Below are 22631 nucleotides of genomic sequence, written 5' to 3' on the forward strand. Positions count from 1 at the left end.
ATGTGACAAGGTTATTTTTTGTATCCTCTGTATGATCAGGAGCAACACAACAGGTCAGTGCGTGTTCACAAAAATGAAACCTTTGGGTGTGTCTGGTAAATATTGCATCAGGAGGCCGACCTCAACTGAAAGAAATGAGAAACTAGGTCACTTTATACATATTTATAGTGTGTGTTTATTTTTTTTTATTGCTTCTGGTGATCAGTTTGGATCCCTGCGGCTGAGTCCTCACACACAAACAGGCCGTGATTAAAAATGAATTCACACACAGACAGCAGTTTGTTCTCGTTTCACTTTCAGAGCCTTTCTTTTGTCTCCATCTAGTGGTCACTTTGAGAAACAGCATCAACTCATTTAAGTAAATTAAATGCTCGGAAACATTTTAAGCGTCTTTGTTTTGCAGGAAGTTAAAATGCTGCAGCTCAAAATGACCTCAGTGTTCCTCCAACTTTGTGTCAACAGTTTGTGTTTGTTTCTTTCCTGTTCAAACAACAAAAAGTGGGAAAAACCAGCTCCACAGAGACGTGATTTCCCAGTTTGTTTCCCAGTGTGGAGGAACTGGTCTGACCTGCTAAGAGTGTTGTAGCTTTTCTGACAGTTTGAATTATCGTTATTTTATCAACCAGCTGTTTATAAAGTCACATGTTTTGAAATGTAAAGATTTACTTGATTTGAAACAACATAAAGCCAGAAACAACCTGAAAAGTTCATTTGTTTTCAAAATTCTGCACGCGGATACACACATTAAAACAGATATGTATTTCAATATATGGCGTTTTTCTTTTAATTGATCAGTTGTTTGGCTCATAAAATACCAGAGAGAGTGAAATTTGGCATAAATGGCTTTGGCTTATATAACAGTGGTTATGCAGGTAACTTCATATGCAAAAATATTTTATACTATTTTTATTATTTTTATTAATTTTCTGACAGGAAACTGAATATCCATCTAACCTCTTTAAACGAACCAAACTCCATTGACAAAAACAGTAATTTTAGCTCACAGAACACAGGACTTGTTGGTCCACTGCTGCCTTGATCTGTTAGTTTATTCGTGTTATTGTGCAACTTCAGTGTTTTAAATGGTTAGTTTGGATTCACTGAAGTTACACATAACACAAATAAACTAACTAATCATGGCATTGGTAGGCAAGACACTCCTGTGTCCTGTGAACTAAAATTACTGTCGATGGAGTTTGGTTGGTTTGGTGAGAGCAACATTAAGCTTATATAACAGCGGTTTCCTGTCAGAAAAGACTGTCTGACAGCAAGGTAAAGTGGTAAAAGTGTTGATATCAATGTCTGTAAAGAGATGGAGTCAGGACACAGTTAGCCTAGCTTAGCATAAAGACTGGAAGCAGGGAGAAACTGCTAGCTCTTTGTCCAAAGTTCAAAAATACTCCTTACAAAACTTCGAAATACTGAAGTTGTAAAAGTTTAGTTGAAGATTTTTTCCACCTACTTGTCCTGACGCTCCTCTGGATTGGCTGGCTCTGGACCATGGGCCCGTCCCTGGCTCCGTCACCACTAATGGTCACCACGGTGAAGCTGTACTGTCGCCCTGGAAACATCCCACCCACCACTCGGCCAGTCCGTTGCGTCTGCGTGATGGACAGGTGGTCTAGAGGCGTCCACTGCAGCATGAAGCTGTCGTAGTCTCCAGAGGTGGGACTGGACCACGATAGCTCTATCGTGTCATTGGTCGGGCCTTGTTTGACGGACAGGTGGGTGGGCGGCTCCGGAGCTGGAGTGAAAAAACAGTACTATCAGTATTTATACTTTGAAAGTGTGTGTTTGTGTGTATTTGAGTATTTATTCTTGACTTACAGGTGCGTCCCAGTGCTGAGACGTCATTGGTCAGTTCTCCGCTGTGTGTGATGACCTCAGCACGGTACAGCCTACCAGGGATCAGCCCAGAGAACATGTGACTCGTGTGCTCGGCCCCAAGCGTCTGGGCTCCCAGAGTGGCTCCAAAGACGTCGTACAAAACCACCTGAAAACACAAGAACAGAATTTAATACAGAGGTAGAAAATCTCATTCAAAACCTCACTGACATTTCTTTTTCCATAGGGATTTTTGTGCAACTGGATATTAACTATTATATTAAGTTAGAAAAGGGAAAGATACAAAACAGCTATAAAGAAAACAAAAAATGGGATAAATAAATATAATTTAAGTCTGCAAACTAGTTTTAATACACTGCGATTTGATTTCAAATAAATACAACATGAAAATATATTAGACAAGATTCATTAGAAAAAAAATAAAAAGGAAATCTGAATAATTTTTAATCCAGAGACTTTCACCTGGTTAATAAAGTGTCTGTTTACCTGATAGCTGCTCCAGCTTCCTTCTCCGTGCAGCCAGCTGACCGTCAGTCTGTCCGTCCGTCCTGAACTCTGAACCTCAAGAGACGAAACTGAGGACGGGACTGCAGAGAAAAGAAAAAGTGATGATGATAATGATGGTAAGGAGGGAAAACAAGGGGGAAGAATATGGAGGAAGAGTAAGAAGAAGGAGTAAGGCAAAGAAGAAAATGAGGTGAGGATTGAAGCACAAACGAAGTGAGGAAAGAAGATCGGAGAGGAAAGGAAAATTATCATGGAACGAGAGAGGAGAGAAGAAAGAAGGGGAGAAATTTAAAGAAAAAAGACAAAAGCGTGATGGAAAAAGATAAAAGTAAAAGTAAAAATAAAGGGCTAATATCACAACAATAATAATAATAATAATGACAACATGCTGACTGACCGGTTCTGGCGAGTACAGACGAGTCGCTGCTCATGCCTCGGCTCCAGCTCACCACCTGCAGTCTGTACAGACGTCCTGCCTGCAGGCCGGAGAACACACAGCTGTCTGCAGCTGGACTGACGTTCTGCAGGTCCACCAGCTTGCCAACAGTCTGCAGCACAGAGGACAGCAGGGGTTACACATGGTGACAGGAGGCGCCATTTATCATTCATATATTACTCAAGAGTGTCTGCTGCAGAGAACACAAACAAACAATTATGACGGCACACACTGGTGTAACATGAGAAAAATAAAGACAACAATGTACAAACATAAAAGTGTAGGAATATAAAGTATTTACACTGAATTTTAATCTTAATCCCACCTGATGATGCTCCTTCCTGCTCCCTGCAGCCTGCTTGTGATTGGCTGTTGCCTCGGCGACAATGTAGAGCGACAGGTTGTAGATGTCGACTTGGCCGTCCGAGGGACGCCAGGAGAATGAGAGAGAGGAGGTGTTGGACGAGGTGAGAGTCAGATTACTGACTGCAGCCGGACCTGAACGACAGACAGACAGACAGACAGAGAGTGTTTTCATGTGTTTAATAATCTAAATCTAAAGTCTAAAGCCATAACACTGTTTCCCTGGTAACAACTGAGGGTTTGATAAAATATTATTTTCCATTTTTTTTTCTTAAAATCTTTTAACCAACTTCAGTTCTGATCATATCTACAAAATCATTCCTTTTCAGATTTTTAACCCTTTAAATGCCAGTTTTGAGATGTTATCCCTCATTTTTATAAAATAAAACACACAGATTGAAATATTTTCAATATATTAAATGCTAAATGGATTTCTTTGGAAGGGGAGGGGTTAACAGTCTGTGATGTCAGTGATTAGCAACAACATTGATTTTGATACTTTTTTATTTTTCATGCTACATTACATTGAAGTACAGAATATCACCGTGTACAGCATACACTGTTTTTTAAAATCCTCCTATTACCTTTGTAAGTTTTTATCCTCTGATGTCTTATTTTAATAGAGTTTCATGCTTTATAATCAGCGGAATCAAAAACTGCAGTTTTGCTGGTAGTCAATAGGACAGATGTCCTCTTGGTGTAATCTGGGGACGACTTTGACTAAACAGTTTATAGACTTGTTGTAGAAGTGGAGGTTGAAATTACAAAATTAACCCAAAATCCAAAAGGGTAAAATTGTCCCCAGGTGTGACTGAAGTTTATAAAATGCCACCTGAGACAAAAGCTAAATGTTCGTACTGTGGTTTCATGCAGTGACTCACGTGTTTGTCCCTCAGCTGTGGCCTCCAGTGACGGGACGCCGCCGCTGAGTGTCACCACCCGCACACGGTACCACTTGCCTGACGTCAGACCCTCTAGATTTTCGCTGCGACTCTCCACAGAAACTGACCGATTGGCCAGAATGCCGCCAGCCTCGTCCAATAACTGCAGGCTGTAGCCGTCGTACACGCCCACCGGCCGTTCCCAGCTGACGGTCAAACTGTGGGTGGTGTGGTCGTTATCCGCCTGCAGCGCCGTGACCGCAGCCGGAGCTGTGAGAGGGGAAACACAATCATCGATGATCAATATATTAATCAGAATCACTACATTTCACTGCCCAAATCAATTGTCCTGTGTCCTACCAGTCCTGCCGGTTGCTGTGTTGCGATTGGTCAGCATCCCGCTCAGTGATTGGACAGTCATGGTATAGGCGTTGCCTGGGATCAGATCCAGGAACTCCAGAGAGGAGACGTGTTTAGGGACAGGACGCGTCTCGATGGCGGCGCCCTCCTGGAGACAGGAAGTGGCGACAGAATATTCAGAACGTCATCATCTCTCAGGTTACTCATCGTCTGGTTGTCAATCATCCATATTTTGTTTATCGATCAGAAATTAACCATTTTTTGTGCTACTTTTATTCTTGGGATCGGTGTTCGGCCTGGTTTTATTTTATTTTTTATTTTTACCAGAATCCTTCCACAAAGATCAGTTTTCAGAAAACAAAACATTTCTTATCCAAGTTCTGCAGATATGCTAAAAAGAACACGATCTTCAGTTTCTTTCATGTTTTCTCAGGGTGTCAAACGCTGTTGGGTGTGAAAAAACACTGAACCAAAATGAAAAGAACCGAGTTACACATTTTATTGCACTTGGACTCACCGTGGTGGACAGAGACACGATATACATGTCCAGGTCTCCATCTCCAGGTGTCCAAGAGACCATCAGTCCACTGACAGAGTCCGTCAGGCCGGGCTGAGGGAACAGGTGGAGGTTCCTCACGGCACTGGGAACTGAGAGGAGAGTCTGTGATCAGCACAGCTGGACTCCAGATGTTTCAAATAAAGTTGTTGAAGGTGCTCGATGGTCTCACCTGTGCGTCCCTCGATGAACTGCGGTCTCTGGTACGGCCCGCTGAACGTCGACACCACGATCTTATAAAGCCGCCCGGGGGTCAGAGAGGTCAGCTGGTGACGTCGCACCTCACTGCCCAACGTGACCGGAGGGAAAACACGTGTGTCGTTGAAGAGCAGAGTGACCTGGAGACGAGCGGCGAGAAGATTAAACAACAAGACCTTTATTACAGAAAAATGTTATCTTAAGTCTTAAGTTAAGACGAGTACGATGAAACTAAGTTAGGATTTTTTCAGAGTTTTTTTTTTTTGTATATGCAAATACACACCTCATAGTGGTCCACATCTCCAGGGGCGGGGCTCCAGGTGACAGTCAGATCACCTGTTCCTGCGTTGCCTAGCAACAGATTCCCAACAGCTGCTGGGACTGAAGGTAAAATCAAGACATGGAAATAGTCAATAACGATACAGACAGTAAACACATTAAAGACAGGTTGTGTTTGTTAACCTGGTTTCTGACTCACAGGTGCGTCCATCTGTGGAGACGCTGCTGACGTAGTCTCCGCTCCGGGTTTCCACGGTGACAGTGTAGAGTCTGCCCGGCGTCAGAGATGAGAAGACGCACTCGTTGTGTCCGGCGGAGACGCTCTTGTTCTGCAGCACGCTGTGGTTGTAACGGATCAGAACAACGTAACGATCCAGATCTCCAGCTGCATGACGCCAGTACACCTGAACGCAACACGGGAGGAAAAATACAACTACTGATGTTACTGTACAAAAAAAAAAGTTTCTTATAATACAATAAAAGGTGTAATGAACATTTACTTGGATTTAATTGGAGCAGGTTTTTTGGGAAAATTCCTCTGTAAATTCCACTCACTTTTCTGTATAACGTGTATAAAATTACAAACATAAGAAACTTACCCACCCAAGGGTGCTTTACAGCACCGTCTAATATTACCAGTATTATCAAAAATGTTAAATAGTTTAGTTATTACGTTTCTGACGAACACACCTTGAGGAAGTCGTCTCTTGCAGAGTGAACAGCTGTTGGGTTTTGAACAGTCGCAGGTTCTGCAAGACAGAAAACATACAACAAAATAAAATAAGTTTGTTTCAAAAAATACACTCTGTCGCTTTGTGTTTTAATTAGCTGTGACTTTAGGATCACAGTTACAGTAAACAAGTTAAATTTAACTCACGTGTCCGTGCTTGAACCGTGGTGGCGTTCTCCAGTCTGCCGCTCCTCGTCACTATGACGACTGAGTACAGTCGTCCGGCGACCAGCGAGCTGAAGGAGCACTCGGGTGGCGAAGAGCTAGACACGGCCAGCGTGTGGACGGTCCTACTCCCATCCTGAAGGCGGACCAGGTAGCTGTCCACCACGCCCACTGCCGGGCGCCACGACACCTGCAGAGCATCCGACCTGCCGCCGTTAGCAACGGTTACCTCGGTGGCCGACGCCGGAGCTGAAAGAAAAAGATGATGGCGGTTACAAAAGAGGAAGTATTCTAGGGAGTTTCCCGTGTGTTTCCAAAAAGTTGAATCCAACAGAGGGCGCTGTGAGTGACAATATCTTAAAAACTCATGTTGTCCAAATATTCAAAACCACATAACTTTATTTAAGTCAAGTCTATTTGTAGAGCCAAATCCTAACAAAGTTATCAAAGGTCACTTTTCATACAGAGCAGGTTGAGACTGAACTCTTTATAATATTAATTATTAACTGAAGATTCCACCATGAGCGAGTACTTTACCACAGAGCCGAGGAAAAACCTCCAACAGGATTGTTTTGTTTTTTGTGTCCCCAAACCGAAAGATGCACTTTAGAAAGTTTAACATACTTTTTCAACAGAAACCTGAATTTTTTTTAGGGAAATGCGAGCCTAGAATTTTTTTTTTTTTTTTAACTTTTTTAACTGTTTTGTAAGTTTCACCAAACTGAAACATGCATTTTTAAATAGAAAGATGGGCCTAGGGAAAACTTTCTTTTAACAGGATTGTGTTGTATGTTTTTCACCAAAATAAAACAAGTTTTTAACTGGAAGATGCAGAAACCTCGAGCAGAACCAGGCTCGAATTTTTGGTTGGTTTGCAGTGAGCAAACCAATAACACACACACAATAACAAAAAATACAAAATAAAATTCCACTCTTAATGTTTTATTTTGATGAGACCCTGCTTAATTCATGCTAAGCTAGGCTAAACACATCCTGACTCAACACGCAGACATCAGACTAATCAATCAATCGATCAATCCCATTCTGAACAGAAAAAATAGAAGTAGGAAAGTTTCCCAAAATGTTCCTGCTGGACGGCGCCAATCTGACCAGTCTGACTTCTGTCTGTCGACCAATAGGAGGTTATTTGAGGGAACTGGGGGCGGGGTTTGGTTTTGTTTACCTGAGTGCTGATTGGTTGGCAGGTGAGTACACACACACACACACACACACACACACAGACACGCACACACACTCTGTCCTGAAAATAACAGGGACATTATGTGGGAACACAATAGATGCTCTGAGCAGGAAGTGTGTGTGTGTGTGTGTGTGTGTGTGTGTGTGTGTGTGTGTGTGTGTGTGTGTGTGTGTGCGCAGCAGGAAGCCTTTGAGCGGAGCGTTGGGAGTGTCACATTTTTGGCATTTCGGGTATTGTTCTAAAAACTCTCTGATGTTATCACATAATACACTCCGACTGGGACACGGACACGGACACGGACACACACACACACACACACACACACACACACACATTACCCTCTGGACCTTTAAATGTTTATAACTCTGACGATGTTCTTCTATATATCCATAAAGGTTCAGAAAACAGCATTGTGTCCTTTTGTAAACGATGATTTTTGATTATAAGAATAATAATGATGATGAGAACTGGACAATCTGACAGTTTCACATGATGTCATCTGCAGAGATTAAAATTTCCTGATGCTTCTTGTTTTCTCATAAATCAGCTGATCAGTTAGGAGGGACATCCACTCTGGAGTTGGAGTTCAGTGACTGTCCGTCTCACTGCTGCCAAACTCCATTAACATTTTGTTTTGTTTTAAACATCTAATCCTTCTTAAAGATTATTTATGATTTCTTACAACTCATAAACAGACTCTTACTCATTCTGTGAATATTCAGCATTATTTAAACTCCAATTAACGTGAAACAGGTGAACAAAAACAGACTGTTGTCCGGAATAGAAATTTGAAGAGAGGCTGGTCATGTTATGATAAATTACAGGATTTTTTTATCCTCCACTGTCTTTGATTCTATAAATCTTATTTATATTGTTTTAATGTGTTTTATGTCTCATGTAAAACTCTTTAAGTTGCTGAATAGTTAAAGGCTGCTAAACAATAAACTTTCCTCGCCAAGTTTTTTTCTCATGTTATATATGTAATTAGTTCAGTATTGTTCATCAGCACAGAGGAAAACAGGTCTTTGTTCTCAATTATGAATAGATTAGAAAAAAAGAAAAGCTTTTCAGTGTCATACAGGTTCATCTATGTGAATAAACTGTATGCGAGTGTGATTTTCTGTTAAAAATACTAATTATATATGAGTAAATTAAATTATGATTACTTTAAGTGAAATAACACAAAAACACACTTTTATGCTTTAATCATTAAATTTAAACGGTTTAAGCTGAGATACATAATAAAAACAGTTGTGATTTCAGGGTCGAATCAGGATAGAAACTGTTTTGTTGACGCTCTTGTTGTGTTTGAGGACTGTTGGTTGTTTGTGTTTGAGAGCTGAAGTGTTCGAGGGGAAACAACAGAAACGAGTCCTGACTCTTCAACAAAAACAAGAGTCAACGTCGTCCTGCTGCGAACAAACGGAGGGATGCTGCTTAAAATCTTTTCATTAACACCAAAATATATTTACGTAGAGAGAGAGATCCAACTTCTTTATGTTGCACAAAAAACTATAGTTTCCCTTTTCTTTTAGAAATGTTCTAGAAATACGTGTCTTAAAACTACACTGTAAATCCAAATTAATCTCAAATTAATTAAATACTAATAAGCAGTGTATAATTCATTATACATGGAAAATAAATAAACTTTTACTTGGGTTTAAAATTACTGTCAAAACACATCATTCTTTCACTAGAACTTGCAATTTAATTATTGTTAAATTACAGGCCCATAAAATAAAAAAATCCTAATACTGTAATCAGTTTTAAAACACGTGAGAGACGGTAGTTTAAACATCAGAGTTTAGTTTGGAGCGTCTCACCTGTTTGTCCCTCCAGAGGGATGGTTTCAGACTGCAGCCTCCCGCTGACGGTGGCGGCCTGCAGCCTGTAGAGGGCGCCGGGAGTCAAACCGGACAACAGCAGAGAAGAGGAACCGACCGGAACGGTGTGGTTCTGAACCACGACGCTGCGGAGAAGAAGAGCGGCTCAGTGTCTAACGCTGATATGGATAAATTTATCTTAAACATTTATTTTTCCCTCCGTGTCGGCGTCTCCAAAATGTCCACCTCAAATGTCCAGAGTGAGTAAATTTAAACAGAACTTCCCTCTCTCCATCAAAATATTTGACCCTATCAAAATAAAAGTCTGTAGTGGTTCGATGTAAGAGGACGTTTTTCCTGCCCTATGAATGATCACCCAACCGAACTCCCAGGTATCTGTACTTCACTTGAGAACTTATTTTTCTTTTTACTTTTACCTTTTAAACACAAATATCTGCTTTCTAATTACATTTTTTTTTATTTACATTTGAGGGCAATCATTAAGACAAAAGACAGTTATTAACATTAAGTCAGTTATTCAAGTTATTCAAGTTGATGATTTAGTTTTGTTTTTTTAAGGTGATGATGTCATAAAATATGAAGACAGACGTTCAAACTTCAGTTAAAAACCTGAGCAGAACCTCTGAATGTAAAATAAAACGACATCAGTCAAGCCCCAGTGAGCGAGCGAGCTGCCTGTCTGTCTGTCTGTCTGTTTGTCTGGACGTCTCACCTGTCTCACCTGTCCTGGACTAACTGAGACTCACCTGTCCTGCAGCAGGGTCAGTGCGTACGAGTCCACGTCTCCTGGAGGTTTTTCCCATGATGCCTGGAGGCTGTCGACTCTAGAGTTTGTCAGAGTGATGGTACGAAACTTCATGGGAACTGAAACACACAGAAACACAAACACACTGCAGTCAGTCCACATGTGAGGACCGGAGCCTCCGACAGGATCTGCACAACATAATCATTTCTTTACTTCTACATTTTTAATTAATTCAATTCAACTATTAGAATTTCTGATGAATTTAAAAACAGTTTGTCTAAATGCTGTTTTCTTACAGATTTCTGTATTAAATTAAAAAAGACTAAAAAGGGAAAAACATTGTTTTCCTTTAACTAGACCTTTTATGGAGTCAGAGGAGTGCCAAAAAAAAATGAAAGATAGTTTTAAAAAAAGAAAAAATAAAGAAAAGAAAAAATGTGTAATTTATTTATTGCATATAAATTAATCTACAGTTCTGTATTTTTTGTATATCATAAAAAATATTTATTTATTTAAATCTATAAAGTATAAAGATTCATTTACTGATTGATTGATTCATACAATGTCATTTATTTTTCCTTATTTTTTCTGTATTGCATTTGCTTAAAGTGAACTGACCACTCAGCCTGAATAAGGAAGAATAAATGGATAAAATTAAATAAATTACCTCATATTAAACAAATAAATGAACAAATAAATGTGAAATCAAATTAACATGCTTACTCTCTTATTCTCCATAAACTATTTTCACATTTAATGGTAAAATAAAACAAGGTACCTGCCATTAAAATTCCATAATGTGTCACTTAATAATATAAACTCCATTCATTCTAAATTAAAAATGACTGAAAAGTGCATTACTGTTCATTTATATGAGTTTATTTAAAGAGATGGAAATACACTGTGGTTAATGTAACTCGTCTTATATTCAGATTAGACCATTTACATTAAATTAAAGTACATAACGTAGAAAAGTCTAAAAAGTCGCTGCACTAACAGTATTTATACCTTTAAGATCCAGATACAAATATATAAACTCACCTGTCCTCCCCTCCACCGACACAGAGCTGTTCAGGCTCCTGCTCCTGGTTGTCACGGTGATGGTGTACTGCCTCCCAGGCATGAGCACGTTGAAGGTGCACTCCCTCATGTTTGGCTCCACCTCCCTGGTATCCACGGTGACGTTACCTGCAAGATACAGGAAGTGATAAGTAGAATATATGATGATAAATGATCTGTATCTAAAGATCGGCTTTTCAAGAGAAAAGATTCTACTAAAGAAATTATTCAGGCTGCTGATCTGTGATGAAGCATCTTCATGGTTACCATGGCGAAGGGTCAGGAAGTAGCAGTCACGTGACCCAGTGGGGGCGTGGCTCCACATGGCGCTGAGCGAGGTTTCGTCTGAGTGTCGTATGTGGAGGTCTGACACCGGGGCCGGAACTACAGAGACAGAAAGACAGACGAGGAGGGACTTAAATTTATTTTCTGTCATATATTTCAGCAAATATATTTTCTGTTGTATATTTCTACAGTAATATTCTGTGTATTTTCATATATTTCTGCAGTAGTCTGACCTGTTGCTCCTTCACAGCTGCTCTCAGCCATCAGTCCTCCACTCTCCACCCTCAGCACGGCTCTGTACAGCCTCCCAGGCGTTAGTCTCGTCCCAGGGAAGCTGAAGTTCTCTGCTTCTCGGTCCACAGCGGTGCTGACTAACTGCTGGGAGCCGTCGAACAGGAACACTTTGTAGCTCTCCCAGTGGCCAGCGGGGGGCGTCCAAGACAGGAGGAGGCCACCGGAGGAGGAGGAGGGAGACAGGGAGAGGAGGGACACTGCCGCCGGAGCTGGAGATGGGATGAAGACAAGATGAAGAATAAAGAGCAAAAACAAAAGGAAAGTAAAAGAAGAGAACAACTCTCACCTGTCCTGACGGTGATTTCTGATTGGTTCGTCAGCTTCCCGCTCCTGGATGTCACTATGAGCTGATAGGCCGAGCCGGGAGTCAGCTGATCAACAACGACCTCTGTGGCATCCGGAAGGAGCGTCTCCCAGTGACTCGTGCCATTGGCCGAGAGAGTGACGACGAGTGCTTCCAGGTCACCTGTGGGCTGTTGCCATGACAACAACAAGCTTGTGCTGTTGCTGTACTCAGTTGTGAGGTTGGAAACAGCGGCTGGAACTAGAGAGAGATTCAGATATAAGATTTATTTCCACATTTTCTTCCTTCCTGTCTTCTTCTTCTCTCTGTACCTGTCTGAGCCTCCATCGTCTCGCTGTTCTGCAGCCCACCAGCCTCCGTCACCATGGTGACGTTGTACAGCCGTCCTGGCGACAGGTCAAGAAGTGTATGTTGCGTTGCCGTGCTCTCTAACGTGTCATTCCTCAGCAGACCTGCAGAGGAGAAGAAGTGAGGAGGAACAAAAGGTCACATGACTCTCCAGCAGCGTCTTCACTGGACAGACGAACCTCGATTCATATAATCCAGAGCATTTTTAAGTTATTCTTAGACTCAGGTACATCAACAAATATCAATTTAATCTGAGATCGATTTAGCAAAATAGGTTTAATATACATGAGCTCTGCAGCACAATTAAAAACTCATTCAGTTCTCAGTTTCATTCATCCAAGTTTAGTAATGAAAACCAAACTTCAATAGTTTAATCAAGATTGAGATGCTTTCTTACCCAAATATATAAATAAATTATAAATTGAGAGCTGTCAGGATCCCTGCTCTGTATGTATTCCTTACAGAACATTACATTGTTTGTTAGCTAGCTTTGAAGTAAAAGAAAAACAACTTTATATTGTTTGCTGGGTAGCTTTAAAAGCTTACATTGTTTGCTTGCTAGCTAAAAGGTTTTACTAAAGCGATAACATTGTTTGCTAGCGATCTACACAGTTGGTTAGCTCAGTTAGCCTTCACATGTTGGCTCAGCAGTGAATTATTTTGCTCGACTCATCTCTAAAGAGTTTTAAAAGTTCAGTCTCTCCATGTAAGTTTAAAGTTAATACTGGATAAAAGTTTAAAGTTTTGGTGTAACAGAATTAAATTTGATCTCGGCTTAGAGTAAAAAGCAAACTGAGGGTCAAAGATTTAAATTTAGCTAGTTTAATTTTAAGCTAGTTTAAAAGTTTGGTGCAACATAATTTAAAATTAAACCTTGATTTAAGGAGGCTTAAAAATGAATCCTTGTTGATGTAATCCAGTCTGAGAGCCACAACTTACTGTACTCAAATATTGTACTTTGTACTTTACTTTACATCTCACATCACAACAGTCCTCTGAGTTCAGTCCAGTCAGTCCAGCGTGACTCAGACATACCTGTTTGATCGCTCAGCTGCAGCCTGAAGCGCTGCGTCCTGCCCCGGCCGGCCTCCCAGGAAAGACCCAGGCTGCTGGAGGTCCTGGAGGTGACCACCAGGCCGCTCACCGCCGACGGCCCTGATGACAAAACACACACAGACACAAACGGTCAATAAAATATCTTATATATTTATATATCAGAAATATAAATATATAAAGACATAAGAAATAAAATAAATATCAAATGTATAAATACAAATAAAATATAAGAGAATAATAAGTATTTTCATTTATCTCTCTATATATATATTTATATACCATTAAAAAGTATAATTTATCTGCATTTTTATTATTTTTTATGTCATATATTGACTTTTTTCTCTTTATTTTAACTCAACCTTTTCCCTGCTTCTTCTTTTGTTCCTTAAAGGGCAGAGCTGTCAATCAGCTGGCTTGTTTTTAAAGGAGGAGGATATTTCTGGAAATTCTCTCGTCACAGAGACTCAGACAAGAGGATGGATGTCAGTTTCATCTCAGTGTGTCCAGTGTTAAGAGACAGTAGGTTAGCTGAGTACAAAGACTGTAAAATGTTCACGCCGTATCCCCAAACAGTGGGACTGTTCCTATAAAATGATTTATGTGTTTTGAGGTTCAGTGGGACGGCAGGAAGACGGTCCATCGCCTCCATCTGTGGCCTCATCATCAAAGTCTGAGGAGCTCTGTGGGAGGCCTGTTGACACACACACACACACACACACACACACACACACACACACACTCCCCTGAGTCTCTTCAGGTCGTCCGTCTGTCTGAGAGCTACCCTCTTCCTGGTTTGTGTTTTCCCACAATGCCTCAGTGTGTGTGTGTGTGTGTGTGTGTGTGTGTGTGTGTGTGTGTGTGTGTGTTTGTGCCGCCGTGTCGCCACGGGTGCTTCAGACTGAGGCTGAACAATATTATCAGACTGTGACATCTCAGGCCAGAGGTCCACACTGAGACAAACAAACACTGAAGTGTCTGCGGACACTTTCAGTCCCTCTGTTGACATTTCTGCTCCATCATCACTCACTGAGCTTTAATGGAAACGACCAGCAGTTAAAGAACTATTCAGAGTCTTTCCTTAAAGCTATAATATCTAACACTTCCATATTAAAACAACAGACATGTGTTATATATTTTATTGAGTTGTGTACTTTTATACTGTACATTTTCAAGAATGTCCAAGTCAGAGTTATAAGTAATTTATTCAACTGCATTTCAAAATCAAATGTTTTCTTTTTATTGATTGATTCTTCAAATGTTCCAGATTCTCAATGCTAAACATATAGACAGAAATATGGCTGACCGTGACAAACATGTTTCTTTGGAAATATAACTATATACAGGATAACATGTATAAAAATATATAAACAATATCAGATATCAGATAACAGCCAATACTAGATAAATTCACCCAGTCATCAAACCCCCTGCCAACTGATCGTCCATCCAATCTGCTTCCACTGGTTAATGTAAACTTTTTCCAGTAACGCTGCCAGTCTGAACAGTGACTGACCGTACATATTTGAAAAAAAACAAAACAGAAAAAGGGACGTCATTCAGCCACTGTTGACAAGGAAGTCAACAAAACTAGCTAACTGGTGTTAGCTAATGTGTTCCGGGAATCGTTTTGCCTCCTCCTAAACTCCGCCTACAAAAATGGTCTCAATTATTGCCAACAGAAAAGGGGTCTGTTCGCTCCAGTAACAACATGCCAAATCGTGGACACACATCTAAATGACACCACCAAATGCTAGAGAAACGCTGAGGTCGTGTCAAACTGAGAGTGAATCTGGGGAGAGGACGGAAATAAAGAGCCACGGAGAGTTAGCCTGTTTTCTGTTAGACAGGTGGGTGCCAGCGGTTAGCTTAGCTGGCTTGCTAATGGCTAGCTAATGGCTAGCTAATGTCTTGGCTTCAGGTGTTGTTGAGCGGGGGAGGAGGGGCAAACTTTCAATGTTTATAAACCACAACCGACAAATCCTAAAGTACCAAAACTGCGCTCAAGTCGAAGTTGGAGGTCGGAATTTCCCACGGAAATTTCCAACCTCGAGGCATTCCACGTGCGCAACACCACACGTTAACAAAACAACATGGCTGACCGTGAGCACCACGGCGTCTGCTATCCGTTTTCCCGGGAAACGAGAACAACCTCTGAGCTGCAACCTACACACTGAAAACGGCAAATTAGCGCCCAGGTCGCTTATAATACAGGTATAAACAAGCTAACAGCAGTTAGCTTCTCTTTTGTTGTAGTTATTTTAATAGCAGCTCACCTGCCGACGTGTAAATGTTCCACAAACAAAAGTTTCCACTCGACACTAATCCGCAGCAGCACTGCGGCTGCGCCCTGGGTTTAGCTCCGCCCACGACGTTTGTGATTGGTTTAAAGACATGCTCTAGGAGACTAGTAGGGTTTTAACAATGTATTGAATATTACCGCATAAAAAAACTTGAATTCTGTACAAGACTGTGTCACATGGTTTTATTATTTATGTTATATGCTGCATTACTTTTGTTTTGCAGTTGTACAAAATTCAAACATTCACTGGCAAACACAATGCCAAGTTTTAACAAGTGCAAAAACAAACAAAAACATGAGCACTTTATTTAGTTAAAAGGAAAAACACAATTTATCTGTACACGTGTGATTCATTATTTAACAAAATACTTTTTTTATTTATTTTTTAATATTGTGATAAATATTGTTACATCCCTATATGATATTATATATTACTTAAATTAATTACGGCAGATATACTTTATGTTGCCTTTCGGTTCATTGTTTACAGTTTACGATGAGTGCTTCCATGGGTGTTTTTCCATGAAGTCGAGGTATTTGAATCTGCCACAAATTTACAAGGAGAAACTTTGAGTGGCTTTCAATTGTACTTTTCTGAGTAGAAAGTGGGAAATTTCCAAGATCCAATTGTCTGGAACACTATTTATATACTTAGAAATACTTAACAGGGTGTGGTTAAGGTGAAGTGTTACTGGCAGCTCTGATGAAACTCACAGTACACTACCTGTGGAGCAGCAACAGTCAGAGGAGAGCTGGTGGACATCCAGGAGCATCTAGCTGCTAAGGAGGCAAATATTTGGTGGCGGAGACTAAAAACGGAGCAAAAAGAGAGCGAGCGTTGGGCTTTGATTCACAAACAACTGGTTCTGGCCATTTAAGGAAGCTTCTGACACTTGTGACGGCTCCTTGAACATCTCATGCAGGTAAAAACAGACCTGCGGAGGTCATGTGACCAGTAAAGGTCAGAGCGCCTCAAAAGATAAGAAACCACAAACAGCAGCACAGTACAAGTGTTTTGCATTGCTGGGAAGGTTACTGTCGGGACTCGACTTGGTGCAGTAACACCCTGTTTCCTACCAGTGTACACACACTAACACACACATATACACACACACACTAACACACACCCTCACGCCCTTTCCCAGTGCTTCCCACAGAACAAAGAAACAATGGAGGCAGGAAATGGCTGAACCCTGAGCTCTGCCCACGATGGAAATACACACTGAGGGTCCAACTTCTGTTCTGGAGGCCCGCCAGTGTGGAGACACAACACACACGCTCGCACACACACACACACACACACACACACACACGGTACATGTACTTTTACTGCTCTATCACTCTCTCTCAGCAGGGCTGTGGTTCCTGTAGCTAATCACAGAGCTACAGAGAGGGGAAGCTCCATGACATTACCTCTGAGACACACACACACACACACACACACACACACACACACACACAGACTCAACACAATAAGGAGGTCGTGTCGTGTTGTTTCACTTCAAAAGACGAGAGGTCAGCGGAGATGGAAACAATAGAACAGAACAGAACACAATAGAATATTTCACTAAATATTGTTTCACTTCAAACAGGTACAGGTGAGTCCAGCAGTCCTGCATATTTTGACCAGGAGTTTGCAGCCTACACAAAATTGAAGCCTTCGAACTGATTTTCCAGCCTCAGATGGGCAACAAAGTTGTAAAGTTACATCGTTAAGTTGCAACGTCGCTCTCTTGCATTGAATTGTGGGCAAATGTTAGGCTAATGCTCTGGCTAACGTTACTTTTATATCTTTATATCTAGCAGAGTTCTACAGTGAGTTATGAGAAAACACACTCAGTATTTGGGAACAGGGCATCTGGGCACATTTTTCATACTTATGCACGCTGTGTGTAAAATCTGCCTCAAACAAAAATTAAATACTTTGGTAGCAGTAATACAACAAATCTGAGGAACCACGTTAGCCATTTTCAGCCTGAGCTCACGTCTGCAACCATAAAAAATACAGTAAGTCAAGCTACTCAGCCAAGAACCCTTTGCTAAGCCCCGCCCTCCTTAGTTACTGTTGCTAAGCCTGCCAAACTTTCGATTCTCGCACTGTATTTATGCAGTTTATGGTGATAACGGTGGCAGATTTAACATTAAAATTGGGAGTTATTGTTGAAACATGAGGTCTTTGATTCCTTAGAGGAGTAAACAAAAGCAGCTTCTCATTTCTAGCTGACGACGGTGGATTTTGTCAGCTGCTGTAAGCTAATGCTAACTTGACTTTAATGCTCAGACCTGAGACAGAGAGCCAAAGAGAGATGCATGATTGATTCTTCATCAGCCCACATCCTCCTCCTCAAACCCCCACAGAACAAATGCAGATGCAGTGGAATCTAACAAGCTCGACTGGAGGCAAAGTTAAAGCTAGCATTAGTTAGCCAGACATGCTAACAGAGTTAATCCATTCTCCACACGTGCCACTGTCCTGACTCATGAAACGTCAAGTATCTCTCTTCTCAGTGCCCCCTGCCTCAACCTCAACATGAAGAGACATTAGAGAACTTTCTTTTAACTTTGCCTTCCATCTCTGAGAGAAGGAGTGAGTGTGCCGAAGCTTTGAACTGTGGAGCCCCACATGTTTGGACCTATTTTTCAAGTGACAAGATTGACAGAAATAATTAATCGATTAGTCAAAAAAATATCCGTTGCAGCTCTGGACTGACTGAGGACTCACTGGTGTGCAGGGTGATGTTGGCCGTCTCGTTGTCTCTCTGGGACTGAACCTGCAGCTGGTACATGGTTCCAGGCTCCAGGTGATCCAGCACACAGGTGAAAACATCTCCCGCCTCCTTCTTCCCTCCGCCCTCGACTCCCAGCTGGTTGGTTCCCAGATCAGCTCCTTCCCTCTCCTCCACCTCCGCCTCCTCTCCTCGCTCCCTTCCTCCGATCTCATTCGTCTCTATCTCCTCGTCTCCTTTCCTTCTTCCTCTTCTTCTTCTGCACTCGGCTCCGTCTCCTCCTGCGGCGTCTGTGGCTGTCAGGGTGAAGGAGCAGTCGTGTCCTGGTGTGGTGACCGTCAGCGATACTGAGTCCAGGCTGGACGCCGGTTCAGACACTGAGATGCTACATGAGGCGGACTGAGCGTCTGTGGGAGCTGCTCGGCTCACATCCTGACAGGGAAACAAAACACCACCATCAGTCACATGAAGCACTGGAAGACAACTTTATTTATTGTCATCTTTTGTCTTGTTTTCATAGTTTTGACCATTAAGATGATTTACCACCAAAAATCTGTGATCCTTCCACAGATTTATAAAGTTTGTATCTCTGTAAAACCAAATCCTCACGGGACAGGCAGGAAACTGTCACAACTTCTATTAAAATGTGTTAAAATCTTGTTTATGACGCAGTGGATGAAATATTTTTATCTTTAATCGTCCTTGAAACATCTATAACCCAACTGTTAATGTTGAACGACCTTCTGGGTTTTTCAAAATTTGCAGCGTTTCTGTTTCAGAAAAAGAAAAAAACAGATGAGGCACAAACTCTGTGTGTCGTGTTGCCAGATCTGGTGAACATATGAGCGTTTGGAAGATGCTGAGCGGTTTGATTAGTTCATACAGACATTTTGATTTCGTCAAACGTCCACAGTAACCATCATAAACTGAAGCGGCCTGCAGCCTCGACTCTGCATGAAGGAGGAAACGACAAAGTTTAAGAGGCAGCTGTCAGGAGGAGAGTGTTTCATCCTCAGGATCGACTCCGGGTGGAGTCGTACTTTGATCCTATTGTTCTCAGATCTGAAGGCGGAAGACAAACTTCAGAAACAGGGAAAATTCATTAACTGTTAATATATGGTGGAGGTTGCCAGGTTGGTGCTATTGTGCCAATGCAGACCAAATACTGTTTTCATCAACCAAATATGGCAACCTACAACTTTTCATTCAACTCAAAGATTTACTTTTTTACAGCTTTTTTTAAAATCTTTTTTCGGCAAATTCAGGAATCACATTATTTAATTTTACTTAATTAAATAAATAAATGTTTTACCTGTACCAAGTATTTAAGTAAAGTATCTGAATATTTCCTCCAACACTCCAACTTTTAATTTAAAAAAACGTAAGAAAACAATGGCTCTTTTGTGCTGCTGCTGCCAAGAAAGCATGAAATAGACTCTGATGGTAGTTAATCAGTTGTAGCTATTTAAAGACGTACAACTGGACGTGTTTTTATCACATTTTGGGGTCAAATGAACTCTGACCTTGTGCATGTATGTGTGCACTGAGTGATAATATTGTTGGTACAACATCAAGTATATTCTGAATTCCATAACCGCAGAACAGGAGGTGAATTAATTTGTCACTGATAACGAGGTTCAGGGAGTTCAGAGACAAACAATAGTACAGGGAGGACAGACAGGCAGGCAGAGAGACAGACAGACAGGCAGGCAGAGAGACAGACAGAGAGAAAGACAGACAGACAGACAGAGAAAGACAGGAAGAGACAGAAATGACAACTGTGGGATATAAAACTACAGAAATATCAGTGAAACATACAGCAACATTCAAACCTTGTAGGAAATCTTTGTTGTTATTAGCCTAGCTTAGCACAAACACTGGGAGAAGGCGGAAACTGTTAGCTTCCTGCTATCTCAGTTAAACTTTTTAAAAAATCCACTTTTCAACAACTCCAAATCTGTCTGATTTACATATTGTAACTTGTTGTTTTAGCAGCTCTTAGCATTGTAGCTAGCCTACTTGCCAACCAACAACTACTTAAACTGTGTCCTAACTCTGCTGTCAAGGAAACCCAGTTAATTACAGGATGGACTAGTGACTAGCGTGTGAGCTAGCAAGAAACAAGAGGTCAGTTTACAGTTAGCTTTTGGTAGCTTTTGTATTGCAGGAAATGTGCAGTTAGCTTTTGTGTTGCAGGTAGCATATAGTTAGATTTTAGTATCTTCTGTGTTGGCAAGTAGCACAAGTTAGCGTGTGCTAACTCTTGTACTTGTAAGTTAGCATTTAATCACCTCCAGAAACCATAACTACTAGCTTAAAGTGCTGAAAAGTTGCCCAAAGCTGCAAAGTTTGATTGGTGATACTTGGGCTGCAACTAACAAGTATTATCACTGTTGATTATTTTTCTTGAATAATCGATAAGTTGTTTGTGGAAAATGTTGATCAGTGTTTTGAGAAGCCCAGGATGACGTCCTCAAACAAACCAAAGATATTCAGTTTACTGTCATAGAAGGCTGAAGAAATCAGAAAATATTCACATTTAAGAATCTGAAATAAGTCATTTAAAAAAACAAAATCTCAAAATAATAATTGAATTCATTTTAACTTATGTTACTGTGTGATTTTTTTGCAGAAAATAAATTTTGTATACCGATTAAAATGACAAATATGTAAAATCAACATTTTTCTCAAAACTATTCACAGCAAATTTTGTGTTTCCACCGTTAACAGAAATAAATCCAAAGGCTTTTTCCTTAACATACTAAATTTAGTCATTATCTATTAATGGGTTAATTCTTTTCTTGGTATAATGACAAAATTGCAAGAAAAAAAAACTTACTGAAGACAGATCTTCACTGCAAAAACAAAATTAAAAACCTGCATTTATTTTTGAACAAAGACAGTAAATTTCTCTGGACATTTTTAAACTTACAGCCTCTTAAATCAAAAACAGACTAAGTAGAGATCACAAACTTGATATTACATTTGAAAGAAAATGCTAAATGAGAAACTTCAGTATTTGTGACTCACCCGCAGCAGCAGCAGTGAGGTGACCCACAGACAGCACAGATAACTTTGAACTTTACATTTCAGCATTTTGATCCTCCTTCAGATCCTCAGGACGAACACGCACCACCATACTCCTGAGGGCTGAGGTAGAAGATGTGGGGTCAGAGTCACCGTGTGCGGCAGATTTCAGAGAGTATCCCTTCCCTTTTTTAGGTCTTCAGCGGAGAACAGAAAAAAAAGTCCTTCTGCAAAATCAAAGTTGGAAAATAAAACAACTGGTTAAATGTTCCTCGGTTAGATTAAAAAGCAGAATTTTTATCTCGTTTGTCCGTCGTCTCTTCTCCGTCTCATGTCATTCCTCAGCTCAACCCTCTCAGATTTCAAACTCAGTGCTTCCTCACTTTTCTCTGGACTCCCTGCCTGTCTCACCAGCTGTCTGTCTCTCTTTTCCTGTCTGTCTGTTGGTCGAACTCTATAGTGTCGAGGCTGGGAGTCACTAACGGACTTCCTCAATCAAGCCAACAGCTCTGTGAGTCAGTGCAAAGGCACGACTACAAACTCTGCCTGGATGGATGGAGGCTATAAATAGGCCCCTGAACTACAATAGCAGCACACCTTGGTGCACTAACAGCAGAGGTAGACGTTATAAATAGAGACGAGCGTTTGATTAATTCCCTCTGAGACGGGATCGCTGCAGTGGAGTTAAAAGTTTGCATCTCCGTCTGTTTTTCTTGGTGACAGCGTCGGGTTTGATGATCAGTGAGGGTGTAAATTTAGTCTTGGCTCCACGATAAATCCCTCGTTTGCTTTGGTTTCTGATTTGCAATTATGGTTCTGGTGCTGCTAAAAATTAATTGATTGTGTTAATTAGCAGTGCACGCTGAACAGAATGACTGTTTTATTGAAGAACTGGAGGTGATGGTGCCACCAATCCAACTGAGAATCAACACCAGACTGCAGGTCAAACCAACTTTTTGCTGTTTTAACCTCATAGTTTTGGTTTCCAGACCTTTAAGCCCAAACAATACCACTTTGTATAAAACCGAGGGCTTATTTTCCAGGGGCAGAAGCCATCAAGAGCTAATAATATGCTAACCGCTAACAAGCTAACCGTACAATACTTGCAACACAAAAAAATTAA

General features: G+C 40.9%; 1 protein-coding gene across 1 annotated transcript in view; it reads right to left on the minus strand.

Moving 5' to 3' along the window:
* ptprb (protein tyrosine phosphatase receptor type b) overlaps nt 1–21932 on the minus strand; it is a 35390-nt gene extending 13458 nt beyond the window's left edge. The window contains exons 1-23 of the mRNA XM_084710537.1: nt 21512–21932; nt 18478–18913; nt 13436–13555; nt 12364–12504; nt 12035–12292; nt 11688–11957; nt 11437–11553; nt 11152–11298; nt 10112–10229; nt 9345–9490; nt 6303–6569; nt 6116–6174; nt 5625–5829; nt 5430–5527; nt 5121–5286; nt 4910–5040; nt 4393–4540; nt 4033–4302; nt 3114–3286; nt 2750–2900; nt 2332–2432; nt 1828–1993; nt 1463–1744 (exon numbers count right to left, since the gene is read on the minus strand). Of these exons, the coding sequence (XP_084566663.1) occupies nt 1463–1744; nt 1828–1993; nt 2332–2432; nt 2750–2900; nt 3114–3286; nt 4033–4302; nt 4393–4540; nt 4910–5040; nt 5121–5286; nt 5430–5527; nt 5625–5829; nt 6116–6174; nt 6303–6569; nt 9345–9490; nt 10112–10229; nt 11152–11298; nt 11437–11553; nt 11688–11957; nt 12035–12292; nt 12364–12504; nt 13436–13555; nt 18478–18913; nt 21512–21577 (4036 nt within the window). The 5' untranslated portion in view covers nt 21578–21932. The remainder of the gene's footprint in view (nt 1–1462; nt 1745–1827; nt 1994–2331; nt 2433–2749; nt 2901–3113; nt 3287–4032; nt 4303–4392; nt 4541–4909; nt 5041–5120; nt 5287–5429; nt 5528–5624; nt 5830–6115; nt 6175–6302; nt 6570–9344; nt 9491–10111; nt 10230–11151; nt 11299–11436; nt 11554–11687; nt 11958–12034; nt 12293–12363; nt 12505–13435; nt 13556–18477; nt 18914–21511) is intronic.
* Nucleotides 21933–22631: the final 699 nt, after the last annotated feature.

Source organism: Lutjanus erythropterus, chromosome 22, assembly GCF_056507025.1.
Source record: "Lutjanus erythropterus isolate fLutEry1 chromosome 22, fLutEry1.hap2, whole genome shotgun sequence".
In the NCBI taxonomy this organism is placed as follows: domain Eukaryota; kingdom Metazoa; phylum Chordata; class Actinopteri; order Lutjaniformes; family Lutjanidae; genus Lutjanus; species Lutjanus erythropterus.